The sequence below is a fragment of the Theobroma cacao genome, chromosome 9, assembly GCF_000208745.1.
Source record: "Theobroma cacao cultivar B97-61/B2 chromosome 9, Criollo_cocoa_genome_V2, whole genome shotgun sequence".
Lineage (NCBI taxonomy): Eukaryota > Viridiplantae > Streptophyta > Magnoliopsida > Malvales > Malvaceae > Theobroma > Theobroma cacao.
This window is the reverse complement of record NC_030858.1, coordinates 2269178-2295905: the sequence shown is the minus strand read 5'-3', so window position 1 is coordinate 2295905 and position 26728 is coordinate 2269178. Positions and strand designations below refer to the sequence as shown.

General features: G+C 36.9%; 4 protein-coding genes and 1 pseudogene across 5 annotated transcripts; 3 read left to right on the top strand and 2 right to left on the bottom strand.

Moving 5' to 3' along the window:
* On the top strand, window positions 57-5201 carry LOC18587980 (nuclear pore complex protein NUP85). Its single transcript, XM_007012074.2, has 18 exons — window positions 57-574; window positions 669-771; window positions 865-975; window positions 1083-1166; window positions 1325-1396; window positions 1511-1567; window positions 1907-2023; window positions 2118-2318; window positions 2410-2520; window positions 2620-2657; window positions 2849-3005; window positions 3267-3368; window positions 3484-3540; window positions 3716-3862; window positions 4017-4087; window positions 4189-4276; window positions 4543-4599; window positions 4712-5201. Exons 1-18 carry the CDS (start codon window positions 198-200, stop codon window positions 4904-4906), a joined length of 2145 nt encoding a protein of 714 aa, XP_007012136.2. The 5' UTR covers window positions 57-197; the 3' UTR covers window positions 4907-5201.
* LOC18587979 lies at window positions 4741-10488 on the bottom strand. 2 transcript variants are annotated; one of them, XR_001929498.1, is made up of 6 exons: window positions 9822-10367; window positions 8434-9300; window positions 7747-8202; window positions 6712-6901; window positions 5386-6619; window positions 4741-5095 (listed from the first exon to the last, which is right to left on the bottom strand). XR_001929498.1 is itself a non-coding variant. In XM_018127599.1 (5 exons), exons 1-5 carry the CDS (start codon window positions 10365-10367, stop codon window positions 5685-5687), a joined length of 2994 nt encoding a protein of 997 aa, XP_017983088.1. In that variant the 5' UTR covers window positions 10368-10488; the 3' UTR covers window positions 5147-5684. The 2 variants fall into 2 exon arrangements, 1 of the variants encoding a protein (XP_017983088.1); XM_018127599.1 differs by lacking the exon at window positions 4741-5095 and having other exon boundaries at window positions 5147-6619; window positions 9822-10488.
* Window positions 14186-15500, top strand: LOC18587978 (annotated as a pseudogene).
* On the top strand, window positions 16951-19802 carry LOC18587977 (probable transcriptional regulatory protein At2g25830). The gene is made up of 6 exons (XM_007012069.2): window positions 16951-17252; window positions 17524-17585; window positions 17808-17964; window positions 18107-18384; window positions 19058-19178; window positions 19354-19802. Exons 1-6 carry the CDS (start codon window positions 16992-16994, stop codon window positions 19444-19446), a joined length of 972 nt encoding a protein of 323 aa, XP_007012131.2. The 5' UTR covers window positions 16951-16991; the 3' UTR covers window positions 19447-19802.
* LOC18587976 (carotenoid cleavage dioxygenase 8 homolog B, chloroplastic) lies at window positions 19924-23552 on the bottom strand. The gene is made up of 6 exons (XM_007012068.2): window positions 23212-23552; window positions 21710-22453; window positions 21428-21621; window positions 20718-20907; window positions 20493-20595; window positions 19924-20356 (listed from the first exon to the last, which is right to left on the bottom strand). Exons 1-6 carry the CDS (start codon window positions 23512-23514, stop codon window positions 20211-20213), a joined length of 1680 nt encoding a protein of 559 aa, XP_007012130.2. The 5' UTR covers window positions 23515-23552; the 3' UTR covers window positions 19924-20210.

Genomic DNA, 26728 nt, shown 5'->3' with positions numbered 1-26728 from the left:
GGTATTGCTTTAAAACAGTATTTTTTTAAGAGGAACATTTTAATTCTTTGGGAAGGCTTTTTTTCGCCTCGTAACCAAACACACCTCAAATTAATCCCTCCTTTCTTTAACGACTCCAAAACGTTTCGCAAACTCCTCAAAAGCCCTAACGCAGTGAGACTCGCACTCGCTAAGCTCACTGATTCATCGAGAAAAAGATGCCCGGCGTTACGTCAGATTCCGGTGGTGGCGCGTTGGTATCATTCTCATCGGAGTCCCAGGGCGCGGCGGTGTATCCTCTACACCATGGCCTGAAGTCTCCAATCTCTCGGCTCTCCATTTCATGGTCACGCGGTGACTCCCTCCGCGTCTCGGTCTTCGCCGCACCGTCCTCCGATGATTCCGACAAAGAAGACGCCGGAGGAAGAGTAGTGGAAGTGAAGCTCGGCGGCGGAGACGGTGAGATCACTGACGCTAATTGGCGGAAGATCGCGTATGGTTCGGTCTCTCCTTTTGCTCTTCTACAGAGCAGGAAAAACGCCGCCTCCAGCTTGTCCAAAATGTCCATGAAGTCTTCGCGTTACGATGTTGACTGGTGATTACTTTTCAAAATTGTATTTTCGTAGCCATATATTCGACATTTATTTGGATTTTTGTTTTGAAAATAAATTTGAATTTGTTGTGATTAGGTGGGAGTACATAATGGAGTACAGCAAGGACATAAGTGCTCTTCTTGGTAATCGGAAATCCGCTTCCGGTCCGGTTATCGACGATCCAAAGTCAGTTATAACGGTAATTTCTTCTTTCTTCTTTATCATTTGCTTTATCATGTTTGACATTCTATAATTCCACTCTCACTTTCATTTCAATTCGCATTTTTCTTAGAAAGGAGAGGAACCGACTAGTTTGAAGGCTGCGTGGGAGCTATTGGAAATGTTTTATGCAGAAAAGCCATCTCAATCTTGGTTACCTGAACGTCTTGTCGATTGGTTAGCTGTAAATCACTTTTCTTTTCTGTTATATCCATCAAATCTTCCATTACTTTGGTTTTAAAGTTGTTTGTTACTTCTGCCGTACTAATAATCAATTTGTTATCTTGGCAGGATTACGATAGCCTTTTCTCAGGAACACACTCCACAGTCCACTCAAAGCTTGTTGATTTTCAAAAAGAACTTGTTAACTTGCAGGTTTTACATAACTAGCCTTCTACATAGCTTACTGGAGTTGACTTCTGGAGATGGTTTTTATGCAATTTTAGAGTTTAGACTTGTCAGTTGTTTGAGTTATTTGTACTTGATTCTAGATTCTCTAAGATGGTGGTAGTTAATCAGTTTATTCAATGCAGGTTGTGGAAGATGATCCAAAATACTGGGAAGTTATGTCATCAGCACTAGCAATTGGTTGGCTCGATATTGTGGTAAGTGCTTTGGTAATCTGGTCTGGTTTCGTAAGTGACACTGATCAAAGCATGTATATGTATTTCTTTTTGGAATTTTAATGATTGGCTACAGTTTGATGTTTTCACTTGCAGGTGAAAATGTTGCGCTTGCATGGATCTTATCAATTAGATCAACTCAGCAATCGTGAGGTTGGTAAGAAATTGATTATTACGCATTTCATATGAAAGATGTAGATCTATGTTTCTGTAATAATTGTATGTTTTTAGTACCATTTAAGCATAAACTTGTAATTCCCTCTGTAAGACCTTGTAATACAATATGTTGGTCAGAGGTTGGTGCCTATTGTGCTACGTCTGTCTTTGCTCCTTTCAGCCAAGTAGTACTGTCTCTTTTCATTTTCATGTGTCAAGGATTTCATTCACCTTTTTCTTAAGTTGGTCTGTCCATCTCAAGTAATGCCGGTTTGTTGTTGCTGTAAAAAATTGAAATCTATGTATTTTATGTCTCTTTTGCATTTACATCGACAGACAGAGAATGGTCTTGTAGAGGCAGTTGCTGTTCTTATTTCGAAAATGCCACGCATGCGTTTGGAGCATGCTGGAAATTTGGGTGAATGCTTTAAGTCCAAACCTGATTTTGTGAAGGTATCTTTAATTTTTTTAGTCATGTTCTTCTCTCATCTTGATTCATGATCCACTACCTCTAAAGATAAGTAACTCAAGTCTTTCTTTGGCATAGGCATGGGAGAAGTGGCGGGCACAAATAAATAAGCTGGATTTAAGTGCATTCTGGTTTCAGTGTGATCACCAGCAGACTCGGGAGGGCTTGAGAAGTATGTTACAAATAATGCTGGGTAATGCTAATAGTCTTGGCACTGCAACATGTCATTGGATAGAGCTGTATATTTCACACTTGCTATACATCAGGCCATTCACTGTGGTATATACTTTTCCTGTACTAAATTGCTCTTAGCCTTTGTACATGTTAGCTGGACTTTGAACTATTCATTTTATTTCTTTTCTTGTATCAGGGGTTAGAAAGCATGTATAGTTTGGCACAGAAATGCATTCAATTGAAACCAATGGCCTCTGCACACAGGTTGATGGAACTTATGATTGGAATTCTTGGGGAAAATACTGAGGTGACACATGGGGATAAAACATTAATTGACATTCTCCATTAAAATTCTCCTTTTTGATATCTTAACCATAATCTAAATTGTGCCTTTTCAACTTCTCAGGTCATATTAGCAGAATGCTCGAAAGGGTTTGGTCCTTGGTGAGCTGCCATATTTCCTTATTGCTTTTTGTTAGCATTTCATTGTTCAAGCCTTATTTGGGTTGTTACTTTTTCAGTTTTTTTTGGTCTGACAACTATGAGAAGTTATCATGAAATTGAATCTTGGACATGCCTCTGTGATTGTTCCTGATGGTCATTAAAATCTAACTCCGTATGTTGCTTATCATCAGGATGGTTGCCCATGCCATAGAGTTGTTGACTGCTGGGAGCAATCATGCAGAAATGCTTTTACATGAAGAGCGTCAGAACATGGGGGGAATAAGCATAGAGGAGCTTCATCGACTAGTTTATGCTCAAGTCCTATCCTCACATCCATTAACTTGGCAAGTAAGTGCAAATAACCATGTGAATTACTGTCATTGGTTTATCAAGGCAAAATTAAGCATGGTTTATACATTGTATGACTTAGGATAGCCTTTTAAAGTTGACAAATGAAATATGGAGTGCAACCTAACCAACATCATTGGATATCATTTGTAGTAATTAGTACATTTGTTCTATTTCTCATTAATATCATACTCGATAAAGAATAATATTTGAATGGAATGCTAAGTATTTCTCACATATTTTTTGTTGTAACATCTACAGATTGCTCCAATTTATCTTACGTCATGCATGAAGCAGGGGATGGTTCTGTTACAGATATTATTGTCCAAACAGCCTGTTATATATAATCAGTTGTTGCTTAAGGTCATTGGCTCATTTTTTTTTTTATGCCTCTCATCTTTATTATTGTGCATGTCTTTTCCTCTAATCTTGGATTATCAAGTGGTTGATAGATAATGTAATTTTATGTTGCATGCAGAATATAGAGATTTGCCGCCTTTATGAGCTTGACAACATAACTTCAAATATTATGAAGGTATAAGTATCTGTACTTTGGAAGGTCTTTTTTTTTTTGGTGATGGACAATGCATCAATCTTGCTATTCATTTTGGATATTATGTGTTTCCCAACCTGTTGAATGATTTAGTTGTAGGACACGATAATTGAATGTGTGAGCATGTCAATTAAAGATTCTCACTGTCCTTGTTCAGATTGCTGGAGTATACCACTGGAAGCATGGTAGGAAAGGTTCTGGAGTATTTTGGCTGCAGCAAGCCCGGGATGACTATCGTCTTAATAGGATAGCTCAGCAATTGTTTGATTCTGTTGGCAAAACAATCTCTGATGAGAGTTTCAAGGTAATTTGTTTAAGCAATCTCCTAAGCTCAAAGCTGTTTTCTTTCCTCCCTTCCCCAATTTGTTACTTATTATTTTCGGAAATAAAGAATTTTTTATCTTCAGTATTTATTTTAGTTTAAGAGATACTTAGTCTGTCCTTCTCTATCTTCACAGCAATGGGAAGGGTTAATTCAGTTATTGGGTTCTGAATGTAAGACTGCTGGTGGACTAGAGTTTCTGCACAAGTAAGAATTATGCCATTGCTTACTGTTGGATTATCATGTATATTGAAAAGGACCGCTATAAATTTTCTAAGCCTGAACCCTAACCTTTGACGCAATCACAGGTACAGAGATTTAAAGAAATCACTCCAGCAGGTTCAAGATGGAAAAACTACAGATGCTACTCGGCAGGCTGTGGAATCTCTTATATCGGTATATATTCGTATTATCATTCTCTCGATTGTTAGAATAATCGATTTTGCCCTGCTAGTCTGCTACTGGTTTCATAATGAGGAGATATTTTCTCAGATATCAGGTCACATTAAATTCGATAGAGTAATGGCTGCACCCATATGTATGGGACCTTTATATATGTCTGTTAATTCTCCTGAGTATAATTGACTATTGATTTTATCATCGTCATCAAGATCATAACAAGGGCCAGTTTCTTCTGTGATATTCTTCTTTTCAAACTACAGCTCATGAAAAACCCCTCCACACCTCAACGCTTTTGGTTGCCGCTTCTGTATGATTCGGTAAGCTCCTTTAACTACGATTGTGTACCTAAATTTCTTACTGAACTGCAAACTTTGGATCTACTCATGCCTCGCTTAACTGACTTGTGGCACTGGTTTGTTTTTTCCGCAGTTGAAACTGCTTAATTGGCAGGATCGTCCTTTGTTCAATGTCTCTCAGACAAATCTTCTGTTAAATAAACTAGAGGAATTGTCCATGGCAAGGCTTCGCCCAGACTTCATCGAAGCTGAGTTACCACCCCAGGCCTTACACTCTGTTAGACTAGCTCTTGCCAAGAATCTTGGTCGCGCTATTCTAGAGGAATGAGCCCTCTCGAGAATGCAAACCAGTGCCTGAACTTCACTGCGTCCACAAGCTAAATTGTTTGTTCCAAGGTCTTGAGATTGTCACGCAGCAGCTGGCCATGTCTAGAGACATTCGATTTGATTTAAGGTTTGTAGGCGGAGTTTATTTGTTCAGCCACAGAGATATGAAAGCACATGGGCCATGGATGAGCTGCAAAGTTGCAAATTAAGCTTTACATACACAAACAGGGCCTACAAAAGAGAATAGGAAATCTGTATTTCTTCTTTGCAATCAATGAAAGCCTGATTTTATGATACATACTGATAATTCATATCAATAAATATAAAAAGCAAAATGAACAAGCAAATGATGGATAAAAACAAATAAATGAACAAAAGAACCTCGTAAGCCAAAGCAAATTGTGCTAAATCCTATAGGGAATAGACAAAATTAGATCCCAAGGAATCTCATAATCTTGAAATAAATGAAAATCCACCCACCTTTTCTCACAAGCAAGCCCTTGAAAGTCCTCTCTGCCTCTATAGTTTCCTCTCTCTCCCGACTCTGCATCTTTTGGTGAGTAGCAACTGGACTTCATTTACCAGAACATCCTGAATAGATACTATGCAAGATTACTGCCACATCTTTAGGTACTTGCATCCATCCAGGCACGGCATGCTAAGGATCTTTTCTGGGTCATCTCACAAAAAGTATATAGGATTACAGTAACATTCCAAGCACACAATGCTACACAGGGAAGCAGCCTTCCTTGTTTTGCTGTACACCATAGCCCAGGTTATTAGAGTTTCTTAGGTAGATTATAAGTCTTCTTAAGGAACTTTGAAGCTGTGTCATCATTCCGGTAACACAACACGCGCAGGAGCGTGTTTGGCTCGGTAGGATTCCACTGCCCTGATGTTGGAGGTAGTGGAAGCCTAGACCTTGCTGATGAGCTGTATGTCTCCAAGGTCACACGTCTGAACCGCTCAATTAAGCTCTCTGTGTCAGTTCTGAAGAGAGGAAGGACACCTCCCACAGTAGCTGAAAACTTATCTATGAGGTCAGCAGGCAAACCATCCCCATTGGCCCAAAACAAGTCTTTAAGGGCTTTGAAATCATCCTCAATAATTTGAGAATCCTGACGAGAGAAAGAACGAGAGGGGCCTCCAGCAAGTAAAACCAGCAAGAATCCATCACAGGAAGCTTTCATGATATCAGTTATAATCCTTGTACGAACTCTTTCATGCACAGTTTCTGAGATAGTCAACAAGTTTCGCTCTAGTTCCTGTAATAGAGGGTCAATCCTAGAAGATGATGGCTCCCCTATATACAAACCATCCCATAAAACATGACTTAGGTCACGGAATACAATTTTGTAAGCTACTGCCTCAGACAGTTGCTGCACCCCTTCCACACAAGCAGCAGGTGTTAGTTCAAATTTCTTGCTCAAACCATTTGAAAAATCTTCCACATGAGCAGACTCACAGTTTCTCAAGTGGGTTACTATCCTCTTCTCTAAAACTTCCATCTCAGTTCGGATACGGTGCAGAGTATTGATACGAACACACAGCTGTGGCATCCCAAATGAATTATCTCCATTCATTGTTGCAACCTGAGAATTTCTCTTCTGAGAATTCTGTGACTTTTCTTTTTTCTTCCACACGCCTTGGAACTTGGATCCTGTCTCACACCTGGTCAATGCTGGCATTGTAGGGATGTATGTATTGCGTGATCCTACATGTCAGATTAGAAGGACAGTATATGTTAGAAACTCTAAAACCTTAGACAACATATTGAGATCATTTATGAGATCTGCAAGCATTTACCACAGCCAGATTTTGCCTTGATTACATAATACTGAAGACATTTGTCAAGGCCAGCCATCAAATCAGGTAGCAATGCAGGATGTGTTGGTATTGGCAGCTGGAAAAATGCATCTAAAGTCTCATCAATGATTCGCAATATTTCAACAGCAGAGGGAGCAAATCCTTCTTGATTTGCTTGCGGATTCCAAACCTACCATAATGCCATATATTGCTTAGCAAAAAGAAAAAAATACTAATAATAACAAAACTGCACCCAGAAATTCAGTAGATGTCCAAGTCTGTTGCATGACAAACAAGCAAATGTTTGCATGAATTGAAGCTTTAAGCTATTACTATTTGCTGTAAGCATACTATCCATTTATAATAATTAGCTTGATGCATCACATATTGGCTCATATGAGCACTTAGCAAGCTAACGCAGTTTACAACCCAAAAATTTAGCACATGCTACAAAAAATTACTGCAGTTCTTTAATGTTTTAGTGCAGAAATACTTGTCACTATAATACCTGTTAATGGAACATAAAGTACCTCTAAATAGATACTGCTTTGCAGGATTTCAAAATAGATAGGAGTAAATGAATTCCTGCACCTATAGAAAAATCATCTCCTACTAACATATGCATCCAGACTCCAGACCTACTTTCGTATAAACACCGCAGCAGCTTTTAGGAATGCAAAGCAGACTGCTTATTTTTTTAATAAATGCTAAGAGGCAACAATTTAAATTTATGGAAACCAACAGCTAATAAAACATCTCGGAGCTTATCAATATATGCTTAATTCTTCATTCCTTCACAATACCTATTTTTTAACTTCTTGTCTGTAGGCAAGGCATGCAACAGACCAGAGCCTAACTGATTTATCCATAAAGACAGAAATCTTTTAGCAAAATATGATTATTGCCGGTAACCAGAAGAGAGCAATAATTTCACCATGAACATATATGAAACTGAGAAGTTGTAGAACTTGATTTTGATAGATATAAAATTCAGATAAAATTTTAATCTAAATGACAAGAATAGCAAGCGCACACCTCTTGCTGCAAATTCCTGTCAACCCACTCTTTAAGTCTGTCTAATCTTGTCTTGATCCACCCTTTAACCAGATTGGCAATTGCAGCTTCAGCCTCGTAGGGAGGCATCTCACGGATTATTGCCTTCCCACCATCATCACTGTCTACTGCATCCTCAACTGCAATCTGCACGAGATCTTTCTCCAGTTTATCTGCAGCTCTCAGTACTTGAACAGCATCAGGGGTTAACTCCGTAATGCCTGATATAAACTGTTTTATCTCATTTGCATAACAAGCATGAAGGGTGGCCACGGCCACACCTGCAGCCAAAGGATGCCAACCCTTCAATATTGGACTGAACACCTGCTTCTCGTGAATTGCTAGATCACCAACATCCTTAGCAAGGATTGCAAGAACAGGAAGAGGATTCGGCTGGTTTTTGGATGCTCTCCTGCTTGAGTCTGCTTTCTCCATTCTCTATATAACCAAAAAAAAAAAAAAGCATATTCATAATTATTAAACCAGCTAAAAGGGAAGAACTGGGAGGAGAGAGAAAGAGTATGCAACACATCACACATTTGATGCATTTCAAGTCTCATACAGATGAGCAAATGCAATGAAGATTCAGATACCATACGTGCGCTATAGGCACTCATTTATTTTTCATTCTCAGTAAAGGGGAGCCAATAGCAGATAGTAAAGACTTGCCTGAGCAAAAGCAGTGCGCAATGATGACCTGATGTAAGTGTCAATTCTGCTTCGAGCTACATCAACTTCCCCTCTCCTCTTTCTGCGATACTCAGAGGACACATCCTCAACCAAAATCTTAGCCGCTGATACACCTAAAGAAACAATGCCCTGCATGGTATACATATTTACACTATCGAAAGTGTCATGATATGCAAGGAGTCTTTTCTCTGCCCAGCCCAGTATTGAACTCAATGTAGAACTTAAAATCTTGGAGTATTCCGGATCCTTGGTTGTCTTGGCATCTTTTGCTACTTCTGCTAGCTGACTATCAGCAGCATATAGTAAGTCCATTTCAACTTGGCCAGTGGCAACAAAACGGTGAAACAGGACCCATGTAAAGCAGAGGTTATGAAGCATCTGGTTAATCCCAAGGATCACCCATGTCTTCTTTATGTGCTCCATAAGCTCATCAACTTCCTCAATAATAGATGTTTCATCATTAATATCAAAGCACGTATCCAAAAGCATTTCATAGAGTCTAAGATTCAATGGAATGCCATCTGCCCAATGGCATGAATCAGAGAACGACCCGTCAGATCTGGAAGCAAGAGACATAACAGCACTGCGAAGAACTTGCATTGACTCATTGTTCTTTCCAGTTTCTATTGGCCTATCTAGGGCAGCATGAATGGCTTGTCGTAGCCTTTGCGATGCATTATGTGACTTATCAAGTGGAACACGAGGATGCAATAGTAACCCAGCCTCAAGAACCTTGAGGTTTCTTTTCTGCCATGCATCATATTCTTGTTGATCAGTAAAATCCGACTGCTTAAGCTGCTGTAACAACTCCAATGGAAGAACCACAGATTCAATCCGCCTTCCAACCTGTGATAAGTACATTTATAGTAGACCATTATCAATGCTAATGAACTACACACCAACCTGGTTAATCATAATGCATCATTCCACCCCACCCCCACCCCCACCCGTCACCCCCAAGAGATAAAAAAAGAAACACAGCAGACAGTAATCACTATTAAATAAATAAAACAGGAATAGAATTACAACAAATAAGAATTATAAACTTCATCAAAATACTATTAAATTCTTTTCTTAAATTTGATAATCATGATGGATTGCCCAAATATTCGAGAATTCACATTATCATTCCAACATTCAGGAAATAATTCTAGAATAAAATTTGTTTGTAACTTGAATCAAAATCCATTTTCCAACATCGTTATTATCGAATCCTACCGCATCAATTTTAATATTAAAAAATTTAATTAAAATTAATTTAACAAGCAGCATTACTTGGATCAAATAAATTCCAAATTAAAAAAAAAAGTCAGCAAAATTCCAGATCAACCAAAATTTCATATAAAACAAACTTAAATTGAGCTGACCAGGCCACCGCCGATTCTCAAGAGCGCTCTTCTAACACGCGAATCAACGGTCTCAGGTACTCGCATTTGAATCCTCATAAGCTCCCCCACAGTCGGAGGCCGCTTAGACTTGCCTTGGCCCGAGCCTGGCCCGGAACCCGGACTCTTCTTCGAGCCCGATGAAGAGCCCGGCGACTTCAATCCTAAAGCCTTCTTCATCTTACTAGCAGCTGCTGACGTAAGCGAGCGCTGCAACGCAGGCGAGTTAGGCGAGTGGTTGTGGTTATGGTTTTGGCCAGGCGAGTTGTAACTCGGCGAGTCGGAATTGAAGGAGGCGGAAGTGGAGAGAGGTTTGGAGGAGGAGGTACGGCATACGGCAAGAAAGACGTCGTAGGCTGTGAGTCGGAGGTCCGAATCGCTGAGTTGAGAGGCGAGTTGGCCGAGTGGAGATTGGAGATCGGTTGAGGTGAGCTTAGTCGGCATTGGTTGAGGTTGAGTAGGCGGTGGCGGTGGCGTTGACTCCCTCTTTGAATGGCCGAGTGAGAGGTCTCTGAAGAGATGCGCCATTGTTAACAGAGAGAGAGAGAGAGAGAGAGAAAGAGAAACAAGCGAACCGAGTCAGAACATTGGACTATTTGAGAGAGTAAAAACTGGCGAGAAACAGATAGGAGCTGTTTGGCATTTTGTTTTTTTTTTCAAATTCTATTTTATTTCGGATTTAGACATGTGAAAGAGAGGGGGGAAAAATTACAAAAAAAAAATCGGAGGTTTTATCAAAACATTTATAATTTTTTAAATTTTAAAAAAACGGCAAATATTAAGTAAAAATTACTAATTTGAAAATTAAGTAGTATTATCACTTTATCAGCGACGGTGGGTGTCAGGGCACGCAACTTAAACGACAGAGTGAAGCGCGTAAGGCTCGACAACGGTTTTCATGCAATTGGGAAATGACAAAGAAAAAGGTCAGAAGAGTATGAAGGAAAGCTGGAAGGAAGATGAATGGGGAAAAAAGGCTGGATATTTATTAAAGAACAAACGGTGGGATCCTTGATTAGTGGGGGCGGATAGGGACCACGCGCAACCTGTTAACACAGTGACACACACCAACCAACGGCCGATAATTTTGTTTATTTCTATTTTAATAAATGATGGAAACTGTAACTGACAGTGCCAGAAAATCTTGGTGCCGTTTTAATTATTAACTGGTAAGATTAGAGTGACAGCCCAATTATTTTGATTTATTTACTCTCTACCTTCTACCGGGCGAGGCAGCTACAAATCAAAATTTTATTTGATTTATTTGCTCTCTACCTTACTCAAGTCAACTACATTATTATAAAAATAAAATAAACAACCATGCCAACAATTTACATGTTTCCCAATTCTGTTTAGATTCCTTTCGAATTAAGTCATAAATTTAAAAAGATAAACTCCATTTGCCCTCCATTTCACTCTAAATCCTATAAATATTTAATTAATTTTTTTAATTTTTACTCAAATTTGCATTTGAATATCTTAAACACTATCCATTAAATATTCGTATACATTAAATACACGATTAAAATAAATTTAAGATCACTTTTATTTATATTATTATGCAAATTAAATTAATGAATTAAAATTAATTATTAAATAATAAATTAAATTTTAAAATCATAATTGTAATAAATAATGAATTTTAGAAAATATTAAATTTATTATAAACAAATTATAAATAAAAATAATATATATAACTAAAATTTAATATTAAGAATAATTACTTACAATTAGGTTTCGGTAATTGATACCGTAAGATCACTATGAATAATAATTTTACTATCTGAACTTGATTGTAAAATATTTTAATTTTATTTAATCGAGTCGAGCAATTTAAGATATTCGATTACAAAGTAGACATTCCTATTACATATATTGGGATAAAAATTATCTATAAGCTACTAATTAATAAAAAAATTATCCTTACTAGAATTGTATTTGTGATAATAATAATGTGTAAATTTTTTATGTAATAAAATTACAAAAAATGGTCTTGGATTCAATATATATAGATAGATAGATAGATAAGGTGGGATTTCGATTGTAACGTGACCCGTTTCCTTGCGTTGGAAACAGAAGAACCAAAGAACATGCAAAGTGAGCTAGGGGCTAGGTTGGCTTTTGATTAACTCACACCAATTAGCCTTTGACACGTTGGTGGCCGGTTTTGGGGGAAAGGTTGGCATGGTTGGATTTTATCGCACTACACTATCAGATCAAGTAAAGGCAAGCGAGGAATAAGCTAAAGCCAAAAGTTGCAGGAAATGGTGATTGGAGGAAAGTAAAGTTTAAGTTTCCACGTCTTGAATGTCGGCAATGACTAGCAAGTATTAACCACCAATGATTAGGTGATTTGTTCATTTTGGAGAATGCTTTTGGATTTCCACGTCGGCATCTTAGGTTGGTAAAATACCATATCTTTTTCTTCCCTTTGGTTAGAACTCCCACTCCAAATAGACTCTCTGTCTCATAAATCCAAATGCCATGTTCATATTCAACATTTCCATACTCATTGTCTATATATGGATATGCGTTTAGACAAACCAGAAAGAAAAAGACATGGATATGCATATTAATTTCTTGCTTTATTTGTTTACTTTTTCCAAATTGTGTTGGATAGACCTAATAATTTGTATTTGTGTGTTTAAATTGTGTCCTGTAAATATGGATGTTAACAATTGTACATATGTGTACGAATTCAACATGATTAATTAAATTTGTTTGGATATTAAACACGAATACGATTACATTTTATTATAATTGTAATATGATTTGCTTAATACGCTTATTAAACACATTGTGTTAAGTTTTATATACATGACACTCCACGATTTATAATTTGTTTAAACATTTAACACAATTAAAATTTAAAATATCATTAATATGATTAAATTAAAATAAGTATAAGTACAAAAGGAAAATAAATTCATTATTCAAATTTTAAACTAATAATTATTAAAACAATTATATTCATTAAACATAATAAAAAAAATTCACCGTCGTTGTCATCAAATTTATATAAGAATTTAAACAAATCATAAACATGTAAAATAAAAACATTTAAACATTTAATTTTATATCACATTCATATCATATTATTGCATCATATATAAATTTATCAAATCTATAATTAAATTTAATTCCTCCCCCCTTCCCCTTCCAAGTTCCAACACTTAAAAACAGGCTCTTTATTGAAAGAAAGAAGAAAAATCATTATATCAGTTGGTCGTTCTTCTTTGGCATTAATATGAAGCTTTTTCTCCCAATTCTCTTATAATATGGTAATGCATCGTTTTCTATACTCACGAAAACCAAGATATTTCATTTTTTTCTCCAGATAAAAATAAAAGATTTATCGAAATAGAATTTCCTTATGACATCATTATTTATAATTTTTTTTTAATTTTTCAAAAGCGTAATTATTTTGTTTTGGATCTTAGTTTAATTAACTTAGCTGGAGCAAGGCACGAAGCATTATGGCCATCATTTATTTAAAAAAGAAGGGGTTACATTAATTTACAGCAGGGCAGTTCGGCAATAATTTATGCAGCTGAGTCAGTGCTCCAATATCGCAAGCTCTGCAACTACCATACGACAACAAGCCACATGCATTTGCTCATGCTTCTTGGTATTTGCCAACCATGCATTATTATTATCCAAGAATGATTCTCAAGTCCAACCATAACGTTTTAACATGCTCTCTTCCATTATAATAATCTCTGCCACGTTTGGTAGCTTAGACTTTTCTCATGGGAATGACATAAAAGTTAAAATAGAAAAAAAAAATTAATTATTAGATATTGGTAAGTGGTCTGACTGTCATTCAATATTCTGTTGAGCAATTATAACAATCGCACACTTAATTAACGTTGGAAAATAATAAGTGCTGCCCCATTAATGTTTTGTTAATCTTGTTTGGAAACCCAACCTATTAGTGCTAAATTGAACTTAATTTACTCACTCAAAATTTCACATTCTTTAAATTTAGATCAATCTAATGATCTAATGTGAACTTTATATAAAGCAAGTTGTTAACATAATACAATCATTGTTGATCAATGTTAGGACAGCATAATCATTGTATCGTTTTTAAATATCAAGTTATTACATATACATCGTGTTATTACAAATATCTAATGAAATAATCAAATAATTTTAACACTATCAAGGATTGAATTAATTTTAACAATTTTGAAAAATATAAAATTTATTTTTTGCAAATAATTATATAAAAATTAAATTTATCATTTTGATAAAATATATGAATTAATTACAAAATTTTACTAATAAATTTTTTTACATTTGATTTGCACAAAAAACTTAAATAATTTATAAACACTAAACCCCAATTCAATTCACAAATAAACACAATTTTGGATTATATCTTCACGTCTACACTGGGCGACGACGAGTTAAGCTTAGTTCTCAATTGGGTTTATGACCAAGACCACAGGAAAGCCTTCTCTCAAGTCTGCAAGCAATGGCGGCGAGTGGAAGGCTTAACCCGGTTATCCATTCGCGTTCTTGAACCCGATCTCATTCCCACTTTCATGCCCAGATTCCCAAATTTGGTTTTGTTCGAAACACCGATGTTTGTCTCCAATTCCCACCTTGAATTCGTGGCTAAAACGTGTCCAAAACTCGAAGTTCTTAACCTTAATCTTAGGAAAACACGTGAAGAATTCGATGAAATTGATGGGAATTCTGGTTTTGAAGATGTTGGGAATGATGGGGTTTGCGCTTTGGCTAATGGGTGTCCAAATTTATCAAAAGTCTTGTTGAGAAAGAGAAAGAATATAGGCAATGTTGCCGTTATTTCCCTCGTTAAATTCTTGCAGAATTTGACAACTCTGGATTTAGGAAGGTGTAATCTGCTGGATGACCAAGCTGTTGAAGCAATTGGGTCTTCGAATTCGATACGGGCTTTGAATTTAGAAGCTAGTTCATTGGTTACTGACCATGGATTGGCTGCTTTAGCAACTGGTTATATCTCAAAATCATTGAAAAAATTGGTTCTTGCAGAGTGTGATCGAATTACTGATTCTGGGGTGTCAATGCTGAAGCATATTTGTTGCTTGGAGGAGTTAAATTTAGCTGAATGTGGACCAAAGACAACAGATTCTGGTGGGGTGGCAGTTTCTTCAATTACAAGTCTTAGGAAATTGAATTTGGCTTGGTTGATTAACTTATCGGATGTCACAGTTATTGCAATTGCCGAGAATTGTGTCAATTTGGTGGCTATTGATTTAACAGGTTGTGAGTTGGTTACTGGAGTAGGTGTCAGAGCATTTGGGAATCATGAGCGTTTGGAGTATCTCGTATTGGCTTCTTGCTATAATATTGGTATGGATGATTTGGATATGGTGCTCAGATGCCGGTCATTGAGGGATATTGTGCTTGATAAGGACTGAGAATGTGGATACCAATGGCAATGCAAGTGAATATCAGCAGGTTTTGTCAGTTGCATTGGAGGTGATGGATGAACAAAAGGGTTAAAAGTTTTTGTAGGATAGAATTGGCTTACAGCAAGGTTAGTGCTTTTCGATTTTTGAGCAATTCTTATTTATATGCCATTTTTTACTTCAAATTTTGTATCATTTATTATATCTTAAAACAAGAAGATTGTCAAAAGATTCCTTTGTCATTACTTCCTGGAGACAACTGATAGTTTCACTGATTCCTTACAAACATACTTCATTATCGCTTGTTCTGATTCCTTTTTAGCTGAATGAAATTAATGTCCCAGCGATTTTAAGCCTTCTAGGACTACGTAGGTGGGATTAAGATAAATGGTCGTAGTAAAAATTTCTTTTCTCTGTGAGCGCAAGGCAAGGCAAGGCAATCGTGTTCTTGTAGAAGGAAGCTGAAAATTTTAGTTTGATTGAAAGCAGAACTAAATGGTTGTGTTGTGAAGCTTTTTGCTCACTTTTCTTTGCTAGGTTCATGACACATTCATCAATCCAAAGCATCCTTCTTCTTTTTCCCTGTTCATTTAATCAAATACAAAACACAAGTCAATGGTTGACAATAGTATGTCACTTTCACCTCCATGCTAAATGATTTCTCCATTATAAAGCCTCTGGGAGCTGCTTAAATGGGCAGTTGTTCCTTTAGGTCATGACCTACTCCACCTGCTCTGTTGGAAGAATAAACTTAATTGCTCCACTCTCAGCTAACAGTTTTGTAGTTGAATTCCTTATTGAAAAGTTTATGTTCACAAAGACGAAGGCTTTGGGTCATTTTGGCCTTTATGTCACCGGTTTCGTTAAAGTCATGCAATTCTGTTAACATCTTAACATGAACTATGAGGGCAGGTGGCTATGGACCATTGAAGAAGGCTGGTTTCGAGCTTTTCCTGGCTTCTCTACCATCCTGTAATTAGCTGAGAATGAGCTTTAGATGTTGATTTTGATTGGGAGAATCTGCAGGGGATAACATGTTAAGAACTTAACTCACAAAAGGCCTAAATAATTGAGGATAAAAGTGAAATACTTTAGTACTACATTCTTTCTGCAATTGATTAATAAATTTTTTAAAAAATTGCTTGAATTGAATAAATTGAAAATTAAAAAAGTTTATTAAACCAAGCAAATTTGATATCGTTTTAGTTCCTTTTGTTAATTTTTCATACCAAAGGGGAAAAGAGAGACGGGATTAATATTATTGAAAAAAACATAATACTTGAACAAACTTTAAACTATTTAGAAAAATTAAATAAATTTTTATTTTATTTTAATCAAGTTTTGATATTTTTATTTTAAATTAAATAAATTTTTATAATTAAGAGTCGATTAATGTTAATATAACATTAATGTAAATGGTAAAAATACCACATGATTATGTCATCAATATCACATTAATATGTCACGTCATCATTTATTATGACATATCAACATAACATAAAAATAATAAGTAATATTTTGATATATAATATTTATTTAAATTTTTTAAAATAATTTATCTCAAATGAAAACAATCAACTAATTTGATTTCTTTCACATGAGCTGGGCCTGGAATTAAATTTCCAATTCTTGGCCCTTTTATGTGCAAATGCAAAGGCTTAAGGCCCCATATTTCTGATGAGGGTCCGTTCGTCGTCCGAGGCAAAACAAAACCCCCAGTAAAAGGAAAAAGAAAAAGCAAAAGCAAAAAATGGGATCATCTTCAACAGTGAGAGCAGTTGGTGCAATTCTCCACAGATTCACTAATGGGGTTCCTTCCAATTCCTTTATTGTTTCTAGAAATGGCCTATTAAAAAGCAGCAGGAAATTGTTGTCGTCAGCATCCTCAGTATCGTCGTCCACTCCATTGTATCAAGCTAGCATTAACAGCCATGAGCATCAACTCCGAAGTATATCCACTTTCCCTCCACTTTGCATGGGCAGGCGCTCTTCTAAGATTGCCGGAAGAAAGGTTTCTTATGTCCTATCTCTCAAATTCTCATAAATTTTTATGATTTCAAAATGCTTCTGTCAAAGAACAAAAATGGTTCTTTGAGTGAATGGTATCTGATTTATGGTTTAGATGCCACCCATTTGATGAAATTCTTGAAAGAAGATAAATTCAAAGGTGATTTGGTTTATGATGTGGAATTAGTTTAATCCTAGGATTAATTCTTTTTTATATATGAGGGTTAAAACTCAAGATCAATGAAATAATTTTCTACTGTTTTATTTAATTGCAGGGAGCTCAAGATGCAAAGAAGGCTAAACTCTACTCAAGGATTGGAAAGGAAGTTGTATCTGCGTAAGTTGGTCATTGATATCCGATTATCCCCTGCTTGATTTGCTACATTGATGCGAAAAAGAGTTTTCCAAATAGCTTTTATTAGTTAACTGGAAGGAAGTTCTTCGGTTGACAAATTTCATGTTTTGCAGTTTATTTCTACTGGTTTGTCCTACATTCGTTCTCTGCTGATTGTAATAGAGACTGAAATGCTCATAGTTTTGAAGTCATTATGTGATGCAGTGTAAAGAAAGGTGGTCCTAATCCAGTATCAAATATGGTTCTCGCCGCTGTACTTGAGAAAGCCAGGGAACTTGATGTACCCAAGGAAATTTTGGAGCGTAACATCAAGAGAGCTTCGGAGAAAGGGCAAGAGGCTTACATTGAGAAAGTTTACGAGGTTGGTTTGTGAATACTGTCTACTTTATTTGTATATTTGCTGCTATAGTGATTGGTCATTGAGGTATCTTCCTGTATTTAGATGCTCTAATTGTATACAAGACTGGGTTTTGTTGTCTCTTCAAGTATACTGCTTCTTTCAGGTTTATGGTTATGGTGGAGTTAGCATGGTAGTCGAGGTCTTAACAGATAAAATAACCCGGTCTTGGGCAAATGTTAGGGAGGTAGTCAAGGACTATGGAGGAAAGATAGCAGATCCTGGGTCCGTTATGTTCAAGTTCAGGCGTGTTCGAGTTGTGAATATAAAAGTCACTGATGCTGACAAAGATCAGCTCCTTGCTATTGCATTAGATGCTGGTGCAGAGGATGTTATTGAGCCTCCAGCATATGAAGATGATACTGATGAGGATAGGTCAGAGAGGTAATGGCCCCGCTGTTTAACACTAAAATCTTTCTACTTACTCTCTCCTTTTCATACTTACTGCATCTTCCGGACTTCTTTTCATTGTGAATTTCTTTAATACTTGCCAGCAATGAACTCCTAATCTTTGTGACATAAATTTAGAGGAATTAATATAGCCATCTTCTCCATATATTTTCCTTTGTAGAACCTAAAAGCTCATTTAAAGAGGTTAAGGGCTATCATTGGCTTTGCCTTAAAACATGTGAAGTGAAATTTGAAAGTGTGGGGAATCAAACCTTTACCTGGTGCACATGAAGTTGCATTGCAAAATTACTGTTTGTATAAAATGTAAAAGGACTTTTGTTTTCTTTTTAGAATGGATATTTCTGAACTTTTCTGGACAAGAAAATATTTGGACATACAATTGCATGCACGTTTCCAATTCCTCTAGAGAAACAGGAAGTACGAGGAAACAAAAATACATCTCTGTTTTTAAATCTACTTCTTATTATGTTTCTGTAAATATTTTACACATGATGTTCTTTGTTATCTGTTCATTTGACTATACAATGCTTCTATAAGTCTTCCTATTTGATTTCCAATGATATTTCCCTTTCTTTTTTTTTTTCAAATATGGTAAGTTGTTTTGCAACTGGAGCTGGGGGAACTCTAACTCTGATTTTCCTTGTAGCTCTTATAAGATTGTAAGTTCAGCAGAAAACTATGCGACAATACTTTCAAAGCTACGTGATGAAGGAATAAATTTTGAGACTGATAATGGTTCCGAGCTACTTCCAATAACCACCATTGAGGTATTTTTGTTCTCTGTAATGTTGATAATTTATGTCATCTACCTTTGATTTCTGGTAAATCAGGATCTTCTACACTTCTATATGGCTGGTGCTGACTGTACAAATTGCTCAATGCTTAGAACATATTAAACTGCCTACTTTAGTGGTACATCATTGATCTTTGGGTTGGTTTCAGGTCGATGATGAGGCTATGGACTTGAACAAAGAACTTTTGTCTAAATTACTTGAACTTGATGATGTCGATGCTGTTTATACTGACCAGAAGTGATATATATCTGGACCATTTCAGTTATGGAAATGAAGTTTTGATGCTGTGAGTCAGTTAAGTTGTAGTTAGTGCACTAGCCACAATCTTGACTGCATTGGTGCTCAGTTTAGCTGGGGCTTTCATAAAGGACCTTTATATTCTTCATCTGATTCTCAAGTTTCAATTATCTTTGAAAATGGAAGGAGGAAGAAGAGGTGGGGGATTTCAACTCATAACACAGTTTAAAGGATCTTCTCTTTTATTCTTATTACAAATTCTAAAGAGCTGCCATGGCTGAAACCACTCCTTTTATTATTATTATTTTTATTGTTTTCTTTCTTGAAAATAAATACATCCTATTCCTTTTTGATCATGAATTCAGATGATTTAATGCCAATTATTTCCTCTGCTTTAACCCAATTGCATTTCATTTTATAGCTGAGCCAAGATTTCCATTTTACATTTTACATTTTTGACACTAATTAACTGAATATTTTATTATTTTGGCTTACATATGGTTAAGAATGCACCAGGGGGTAAAACAATCTCTCTTCACCCCGCTACTTTATATCTTTCAGTCCTGCACACTATATATTCCTTTTCCTTTCTTATTGATTTTTCTGGGAATTACTCCATATCTATATGTGCACCTCACAGTGATGACATCAAATTGCATAGATTTTATCACATGACAAGGCTATCTCCAGTATTTGGTCCTGTCCGTGATGTATGGACCATAATGCATTGGGTAGCTTCTGGTTTGTGAAGAAGGTTCTCTACTGATTTTATTTCTTGGGGACCCAACATCCATGTAGCCCATATGGTAGACCATAAGGGAGCTTTGCTCTTGCAAGTTCTTCGAATGTTGATCCGTCCAACAATAAAGCATAGCCACTTCCATTTTTCTCACTAACAATGGAGATTACAACACCTGCAACATTATAGTATGTTAAGAAATTGGTCAGGATATTTAATCACATGTATCGTTTTGCTAGAATCCATGTTCAAGATTACACGATCAGATGAAGAAAACCAAACTTTGATCGGAAAGAATGTAATTTGCTCACCATCATCTTCCTCGGTCGGCCCTGGGCTAGCCACAAAGAATGGTTCGGATGGCACAGCCCCCTCATCGTGCCAATTCTTTGCCTTTTTCTTTACAAAATCAAGCTGCAATACCCATGGCATAAATAAAGTTGAGCAAATGTTTTTAAAGGGTTTGTGTCGTGTGCATAGGCACATAGCGGTAGCCAGCTAGGTAGATTGATGTAGTCATCATAAGGTTTAATTACCTTGGTGAGGGTATTGGGGAAGTGACATGGGCGTTGGGCTCCACAAGCATAAGCGTATCTGTATTTTTTACCCAAATTGGCAGGGTTGATGCTGCACATGTCCATGCCTCTCCCATGTTCATCTGGGTCCAACGCTGACTCCAGCTTCCCGAATGGACTCCCATCCAATGGAATCGTGAATCTTCCGACCCTGTTAATTATTAATTGATGAATTTCCACCATCGGATCAATCTCTATATTTGCCTCCAGTCATAATTAGGAAGTCTTTTACTCTATATTCAGCTCACGAAAACCTTAGGCTATAAACAGACTAAAGGCTAGTAGTCTACTGCTATGCCTAAGGATGGGGTGTTTTGATCCTGGCCTACGTCTTTTTTGACCTCGTGGTATATATATGACCCATATTCTTGAAAAGCATGCATGCAGGATTCGGAGTTTTAACGTGCAATGGTGATTTTTGGATTTGAGTGTCTCACCAAAATGAAGCAATAAAGATCAAGCAAAGTCTATTAAAATGCCATCAAATTCCCCACACAAACCATCTAAAAATAATAGTAATAATAAAAACCTCCTATGGGGTTTGGTAGGTAACAGGAAGATGACGATGAAGTAATAAATTCCGTGAGAATAAGAAATTGGTACTAGCAGATTGTGACGGTTATTGTATTATATAGTAGATAGTTGTAATAACATATATATATATCCTATACCTTGCATCTGGTAGCATGTCCTGGCCATTGAAAGAGCGGAGATTTTGAAGCCTAAGCTGATCTAGAATGGCAGTGTTGGCATTATGTTCGCAACAATCAGCGATAATAGCAGTCACCCTACCATCTTCATCTTCCTCTTCGTACGCATTGATGAAATGAAATGTCACGAATAATGGCACTTCCACACTCGTCACCTTCAAAATTTTCCACAAACCCTTAATTAGCAATTTAAAATGAATAAGAGACATACATAGAAAAGAAATCAAAGAATGGGGGACGTACGATTTTTCCACTAGCTTTACACATAACATGGAGAAAGGCTTTAGATTCAGGATGCCACTTGAATTTGTACATTGGAGTCGGTTCAGCTTTGAGTAGATTTTGCGCACTGTACCTCAATGGCATTTCAGGCACGATAACATAATGCTCAGTCACTGGAAACGAATGGACCCAACCTGGTGCTGGACCGCCCCTGCAGTTGACCCTTCCGATCACCTTCCTTTCGTTCGTCGCTGGCTCCATTCTCACCACCAAGTATCCAGGGTTCAGCAAATCAGGTAACAGGGTCAAGAACTCTGAGTCTGTCACTATCGGATGAGCCGAGTGTATCAAACCCCCCAGGCTGTCAGTATATTCAAACCTCCCAAGTGTTTCCAAGCTGTTCGGGTCAATAACTAATGACCCTTTTTGGGTTTCTGTCAAGCAAACTACACGTCCATCTCCAAGCTTGACAACGCCCGTGTTGGCGTTATCCGTTAAAGAAGCGCCGGAGAAGAGCTTTGCGAGGTCCCCAACATAAGCCATGAAGTTTTCATGTTTAGGAACTTCCGAGAATTCTCGGAAGCAAATCTTTTTGTTTTTCCTTGCAGCCTTATAGGCTTCGGATTCGATTTGTCGGTGGCCGGCGATTAACCTGCCGTTCTCGAAGTGAAGCTTGACTAGCGTGGCGTAGCCGTCAAAGAGGTGACGGAAGTTGTAGTCTTCTATGTGCCATATCCCTGGGCCATTTCTGAGGTACGTACCTTTCTGCATGTCATTTGGGTAGCTTGAATTAAATTAACTAATTCACCATAGAAAAGAAGTATTCTTGTTTAATATTGGATCAACCAACAACTTTTGTTATACTATATTCATATCGTCAAGAATTTATGATTACGTATGAGTTGTTAAAGAATTTCAAAATTTTATTTTTCTAAATGAATGAAGTATAAATAGTATGAGTAATGTTTTAAATTAATCATACATATATATGCAAGGAATATTTATGAATTAATTAGTGAAAGAATATACTTCAGAATCACCTTCTGACCAGCAGAATAATGTGTGTATTAGCTTCGGACCGTTGTTTCCCTTGGTTTCTTTGGGTGGACGGTGCACCATTAGTGTTGGTTAGAAAAAGGCCTTTCTAAAGGTTGGAAAAAGAAAAAGAGAGAGAAGAAAACAAAAAACAAAGGAAAAAGTAGCAGTGCTTTTAAGTTGCAGTCAAAAGAGCGCGATCGAACCCTTTTCTCATGATGAAAATACAAAAGCAGTTGATGTATAGATCAAGCATTTAAAGCAATACTGAAGTTCATTTCATGAATTAGATCTTCTCTTTGGCCTTTGAATGATTTGAAGACTTGAAAAAGGGGGGAAAGAAGGACTGTGAAAGTAATTAAACAGGAAGTGATGAGCATGTTTTTTATCGGAACAGTGATTTTCTTTGTAGGGTCACGATGAAAAGTTTCATGTTTGCATGTTCGAAAGAATTAACTAGATACTAGTATTATAGTCTTCTCACGTACCAGCCATAACGGTATTTCTCCTTGTACAACCAGCTCCCCTTCCCATCGTTCTTGTCTGACACTAGTCCATGCAACGTGATTCTGGTCAGGCACGGTTTCTTTCTCCAGGGATGGAACAATCGCCTGCTTCAATGGACTCGCGACACGGGTTATTGCTAAGCCTTGTCTGTCCTGTTTCCTATCAAAACTAGCCTTGTTCCCCAAGGAAAACCCATCTTTTCTATTATTGGATTGATCGAATTCCAACCTAGTTGAGGGTGATACACGGTACCTGCAGATACCTGAAAATGATAGGGAATCCATGCTAGAGAGCTAAAGAGACCAGCTATATATGTAGCTGGGAGAAATTAATAAGGACAAGGTTGAGATATAGTTAAGGGCGAAAACAACAAATGGTATTTATAGGACGGCCTCGGGCGAGGAAAGTTAGAAGCTACAAAAACCTATCGGAATCTTGATTGGTGGAATTCCTTTGCACCACACGACACAGGTTTTTTTGTTTGCTTGTTCAAGTATAAAAATTTAATGTTTAGAGAACTGCACGTATACAATTTGTACGATAACGATATAAGGAGTATAGGTTTTATGGGGTGCAGCAGCAGTGTTCAAGTGACTGAAGCCACATGGGGTTCATTTTCCGTCTACGAAAAGGTTCTCATCACTTAGAATTTGTCTTTTTCTTTGTCCTGGTGACCCGGCAAGAATGGTTTGGTGATGCTAATGTTGCCAAAGCTTGATGCTTTTTAGTACTGGATTCCCCTCATCAGAAATCTCAGATTTTGAAAACTTTCGGTGTGCCAGTTGCTGTAGTTTTTGTTTTATAATTTACCCAAGAATCTTATACCAACTCTGATCACCAGAACACATGGAAATGGGGAGGGGTAGCTTTGGTTCAAGCTCCTTAATTTAATACCCCAGATTTAAATAATCGAATTCCTTTTATCAATTTACATATACTCTATACAATCAATATTTGTTTCATTCTTGCATATGAATAATCTAATAGGTCATTCTCGATCAAATTAAAAAAAGGTTCATATTAATTTTCTACTTCATGAGTCAACGATAATCTTCTCCGTCATAAAATGGAGAGCTCAGTTTGAGAAGCTATTGCGATAATGAAAAGCATTCTGTCAATGTCGTCCTTCATGGTGCTTCCGTGCAGCCATTATTTACAACCCAATGATGTTATACTCTTCCAAGCCTAAGTAGCTAGCTAGAACCTACGCAAGGGCAAAGCTAGCCTAGGAATCTTTCTGATTGCTCAAAAATTTTGATCTTTGTGGCTTGGTCTCGTTACTTACAGAAAAAACAACAAGAACCATGATTAAAGACAATGGGGGAACTGGGATTAATTCATTTTTATACTGCAGACAAAGGTAAAATAACTCCAAAAACTAAAACTTTTGACGTGAAAATCTACAAAACTAATCAGAACTCCTATATACCTCTCTGAAGTCCAGCAGTTTAGGCCAAATCAGATATAAATTTGAATGTCTCAAAAATTAGGGTCAAATGCGTAGAATTGGAAAAAGAAGCTCAAGGGGGAATTAAAAGAAAGGCACAATGAGGAAATGGTTGAATATCTGACCGTCCAAAGTTGAATACTGAACAAAAGCTTCCCTTTGAAATCCAAAGAAACAATGATTTTCTGCACTGAAAATAAAGAATATATATATATATATATATACACATACACCAAAGTTTCCATGATTCTGTGCTTCATTTTCATTATTTTTCATAGTCCATACCCCTTTCGGAAGGTGGGATCCTCCAAGTTGCTGCTACATTACAATAATTAGAGTACGTGTAAGGTTGGTGACTTGTGATCCGGGGTCCAGGTGTTTGCCACCTAGTCTCATGAAAACGAAAATTAGACTTGAAAATTTTAGAATCTGCCTCTAAATGGCAAGCAAAATTCCTTTGTCTTCTACATTTTGCCACCTGAACACGTCATTTTAATCATAGTTGTGGCTGCTGTGGAAAGAAAAAAAGTGTTGCGCTTGGGTCCATGCATGCTTATACAAAAAATTCTCAATACATATTGCAGACCTTTAATTACTTTGATAAATGCCCAACAGGAGTGAAATCCGCCTACTGATCATATTACTATGCACGTTTTCCATGTAATTTACAAAGTTTTATTCAAACATAAAAGAGTTTTCCATTGAGAGATGGGCACTCTGTAACAAAGAAATTAAAAGAAAGCACTGATTTCAATATATAATAGCAGAAAACCAAACGCAGATTCATTTGTGTACAGGCCCAGGTATCATCAGGATGATATGAAATATTGTAATAGAAAGATTCAAGTTTCACAAACCCCTTAATTAGTCTGTATAAGTTTGAGCTTGGAAAAATGGGAATGCATATATATATATATCTGACAAGATGAATTCAAGCAGCTCAGTGTTGGCCGTACTTTCGAAATCTATATCTTCTGCAGTGAAAGCAAAAAACACATTAGCCGAAAGGATAACAGCAAGGGTACAAATGCGATACGATGGAAAAGGAAAAACCCAACTTTAATGGGGGAAATTGATTTCTTAAAATCTGTCAATGACCCACTTGCCCTATGTTTGTCTCGACTCTCTTGTTTCATCCATGTTTAATGTGTCTGGTTTTTGTTATTGGAGGATTACTGTTTCAACTGCACTAAGAAATCAAGACCCTTGTAATTGCTAAGGTCTCTTCATGCCTCTCTCGAATCCTACAATTATCAGTTGAAGATGGCGATAATTATTTCATTTCGTGGCAGACAAAATTAGGGTTTCCCCACGACAAGAAACACCTCCCCTTATTAATTTAATCAGGGGTTAATAAATTACGTAATTAGTGGGGGGTCCGATTCCCATGATTGCAATGAGGACCGGTTGTGAAAATGCTGATTCACGTTTTAAGTGTCACAATAACTTTGCTGTTGCTTTATATTCTTTCGAGTTAATTAAGATGCAGTCGAGATAATCCAGGTCGAGTAAGCAACTAATCATCTTCATTTGATTTATCTAAAGTGGACGGAGAATCCTAAATCTAAGACGATACGGATTGAAACAAACCAATGGTTCCAAACATTTTCAGATGCAGATGCTCTTAGAAGCACACAAGATCGATGCCCCAGACACCATCTTGTCAGTTTCATTTCGTTGCTTTCCAGCCTCCGCTGTTTGACAATTTGACAGTGATGGCTTGAAACTTAAGCTGCCATCATTACCCTTGACTAAAATTTTAGCCAAAGGGTTGATTCTCGATCGGCATTCTTGATTTCATGAATAAATTTTCAGCTGTAGAGATTCATTATATATCATCTAATTACAAGCAAGAAGTAAACAGCGAAACTTGTTCATTACCATTTTACTGTAAAGTCAATTGGTAAACACATTCTGTACGTTTTTTTCCGAGAACCCAAACAGAACTTCCCAATCAGGGTGGCATATTCGGACACTCCAGGACAAATATTCAACCTCTATCATGAAACCAAGTACGTGTCCTCGTTGAAAACTTGTAATTCGATATTTAA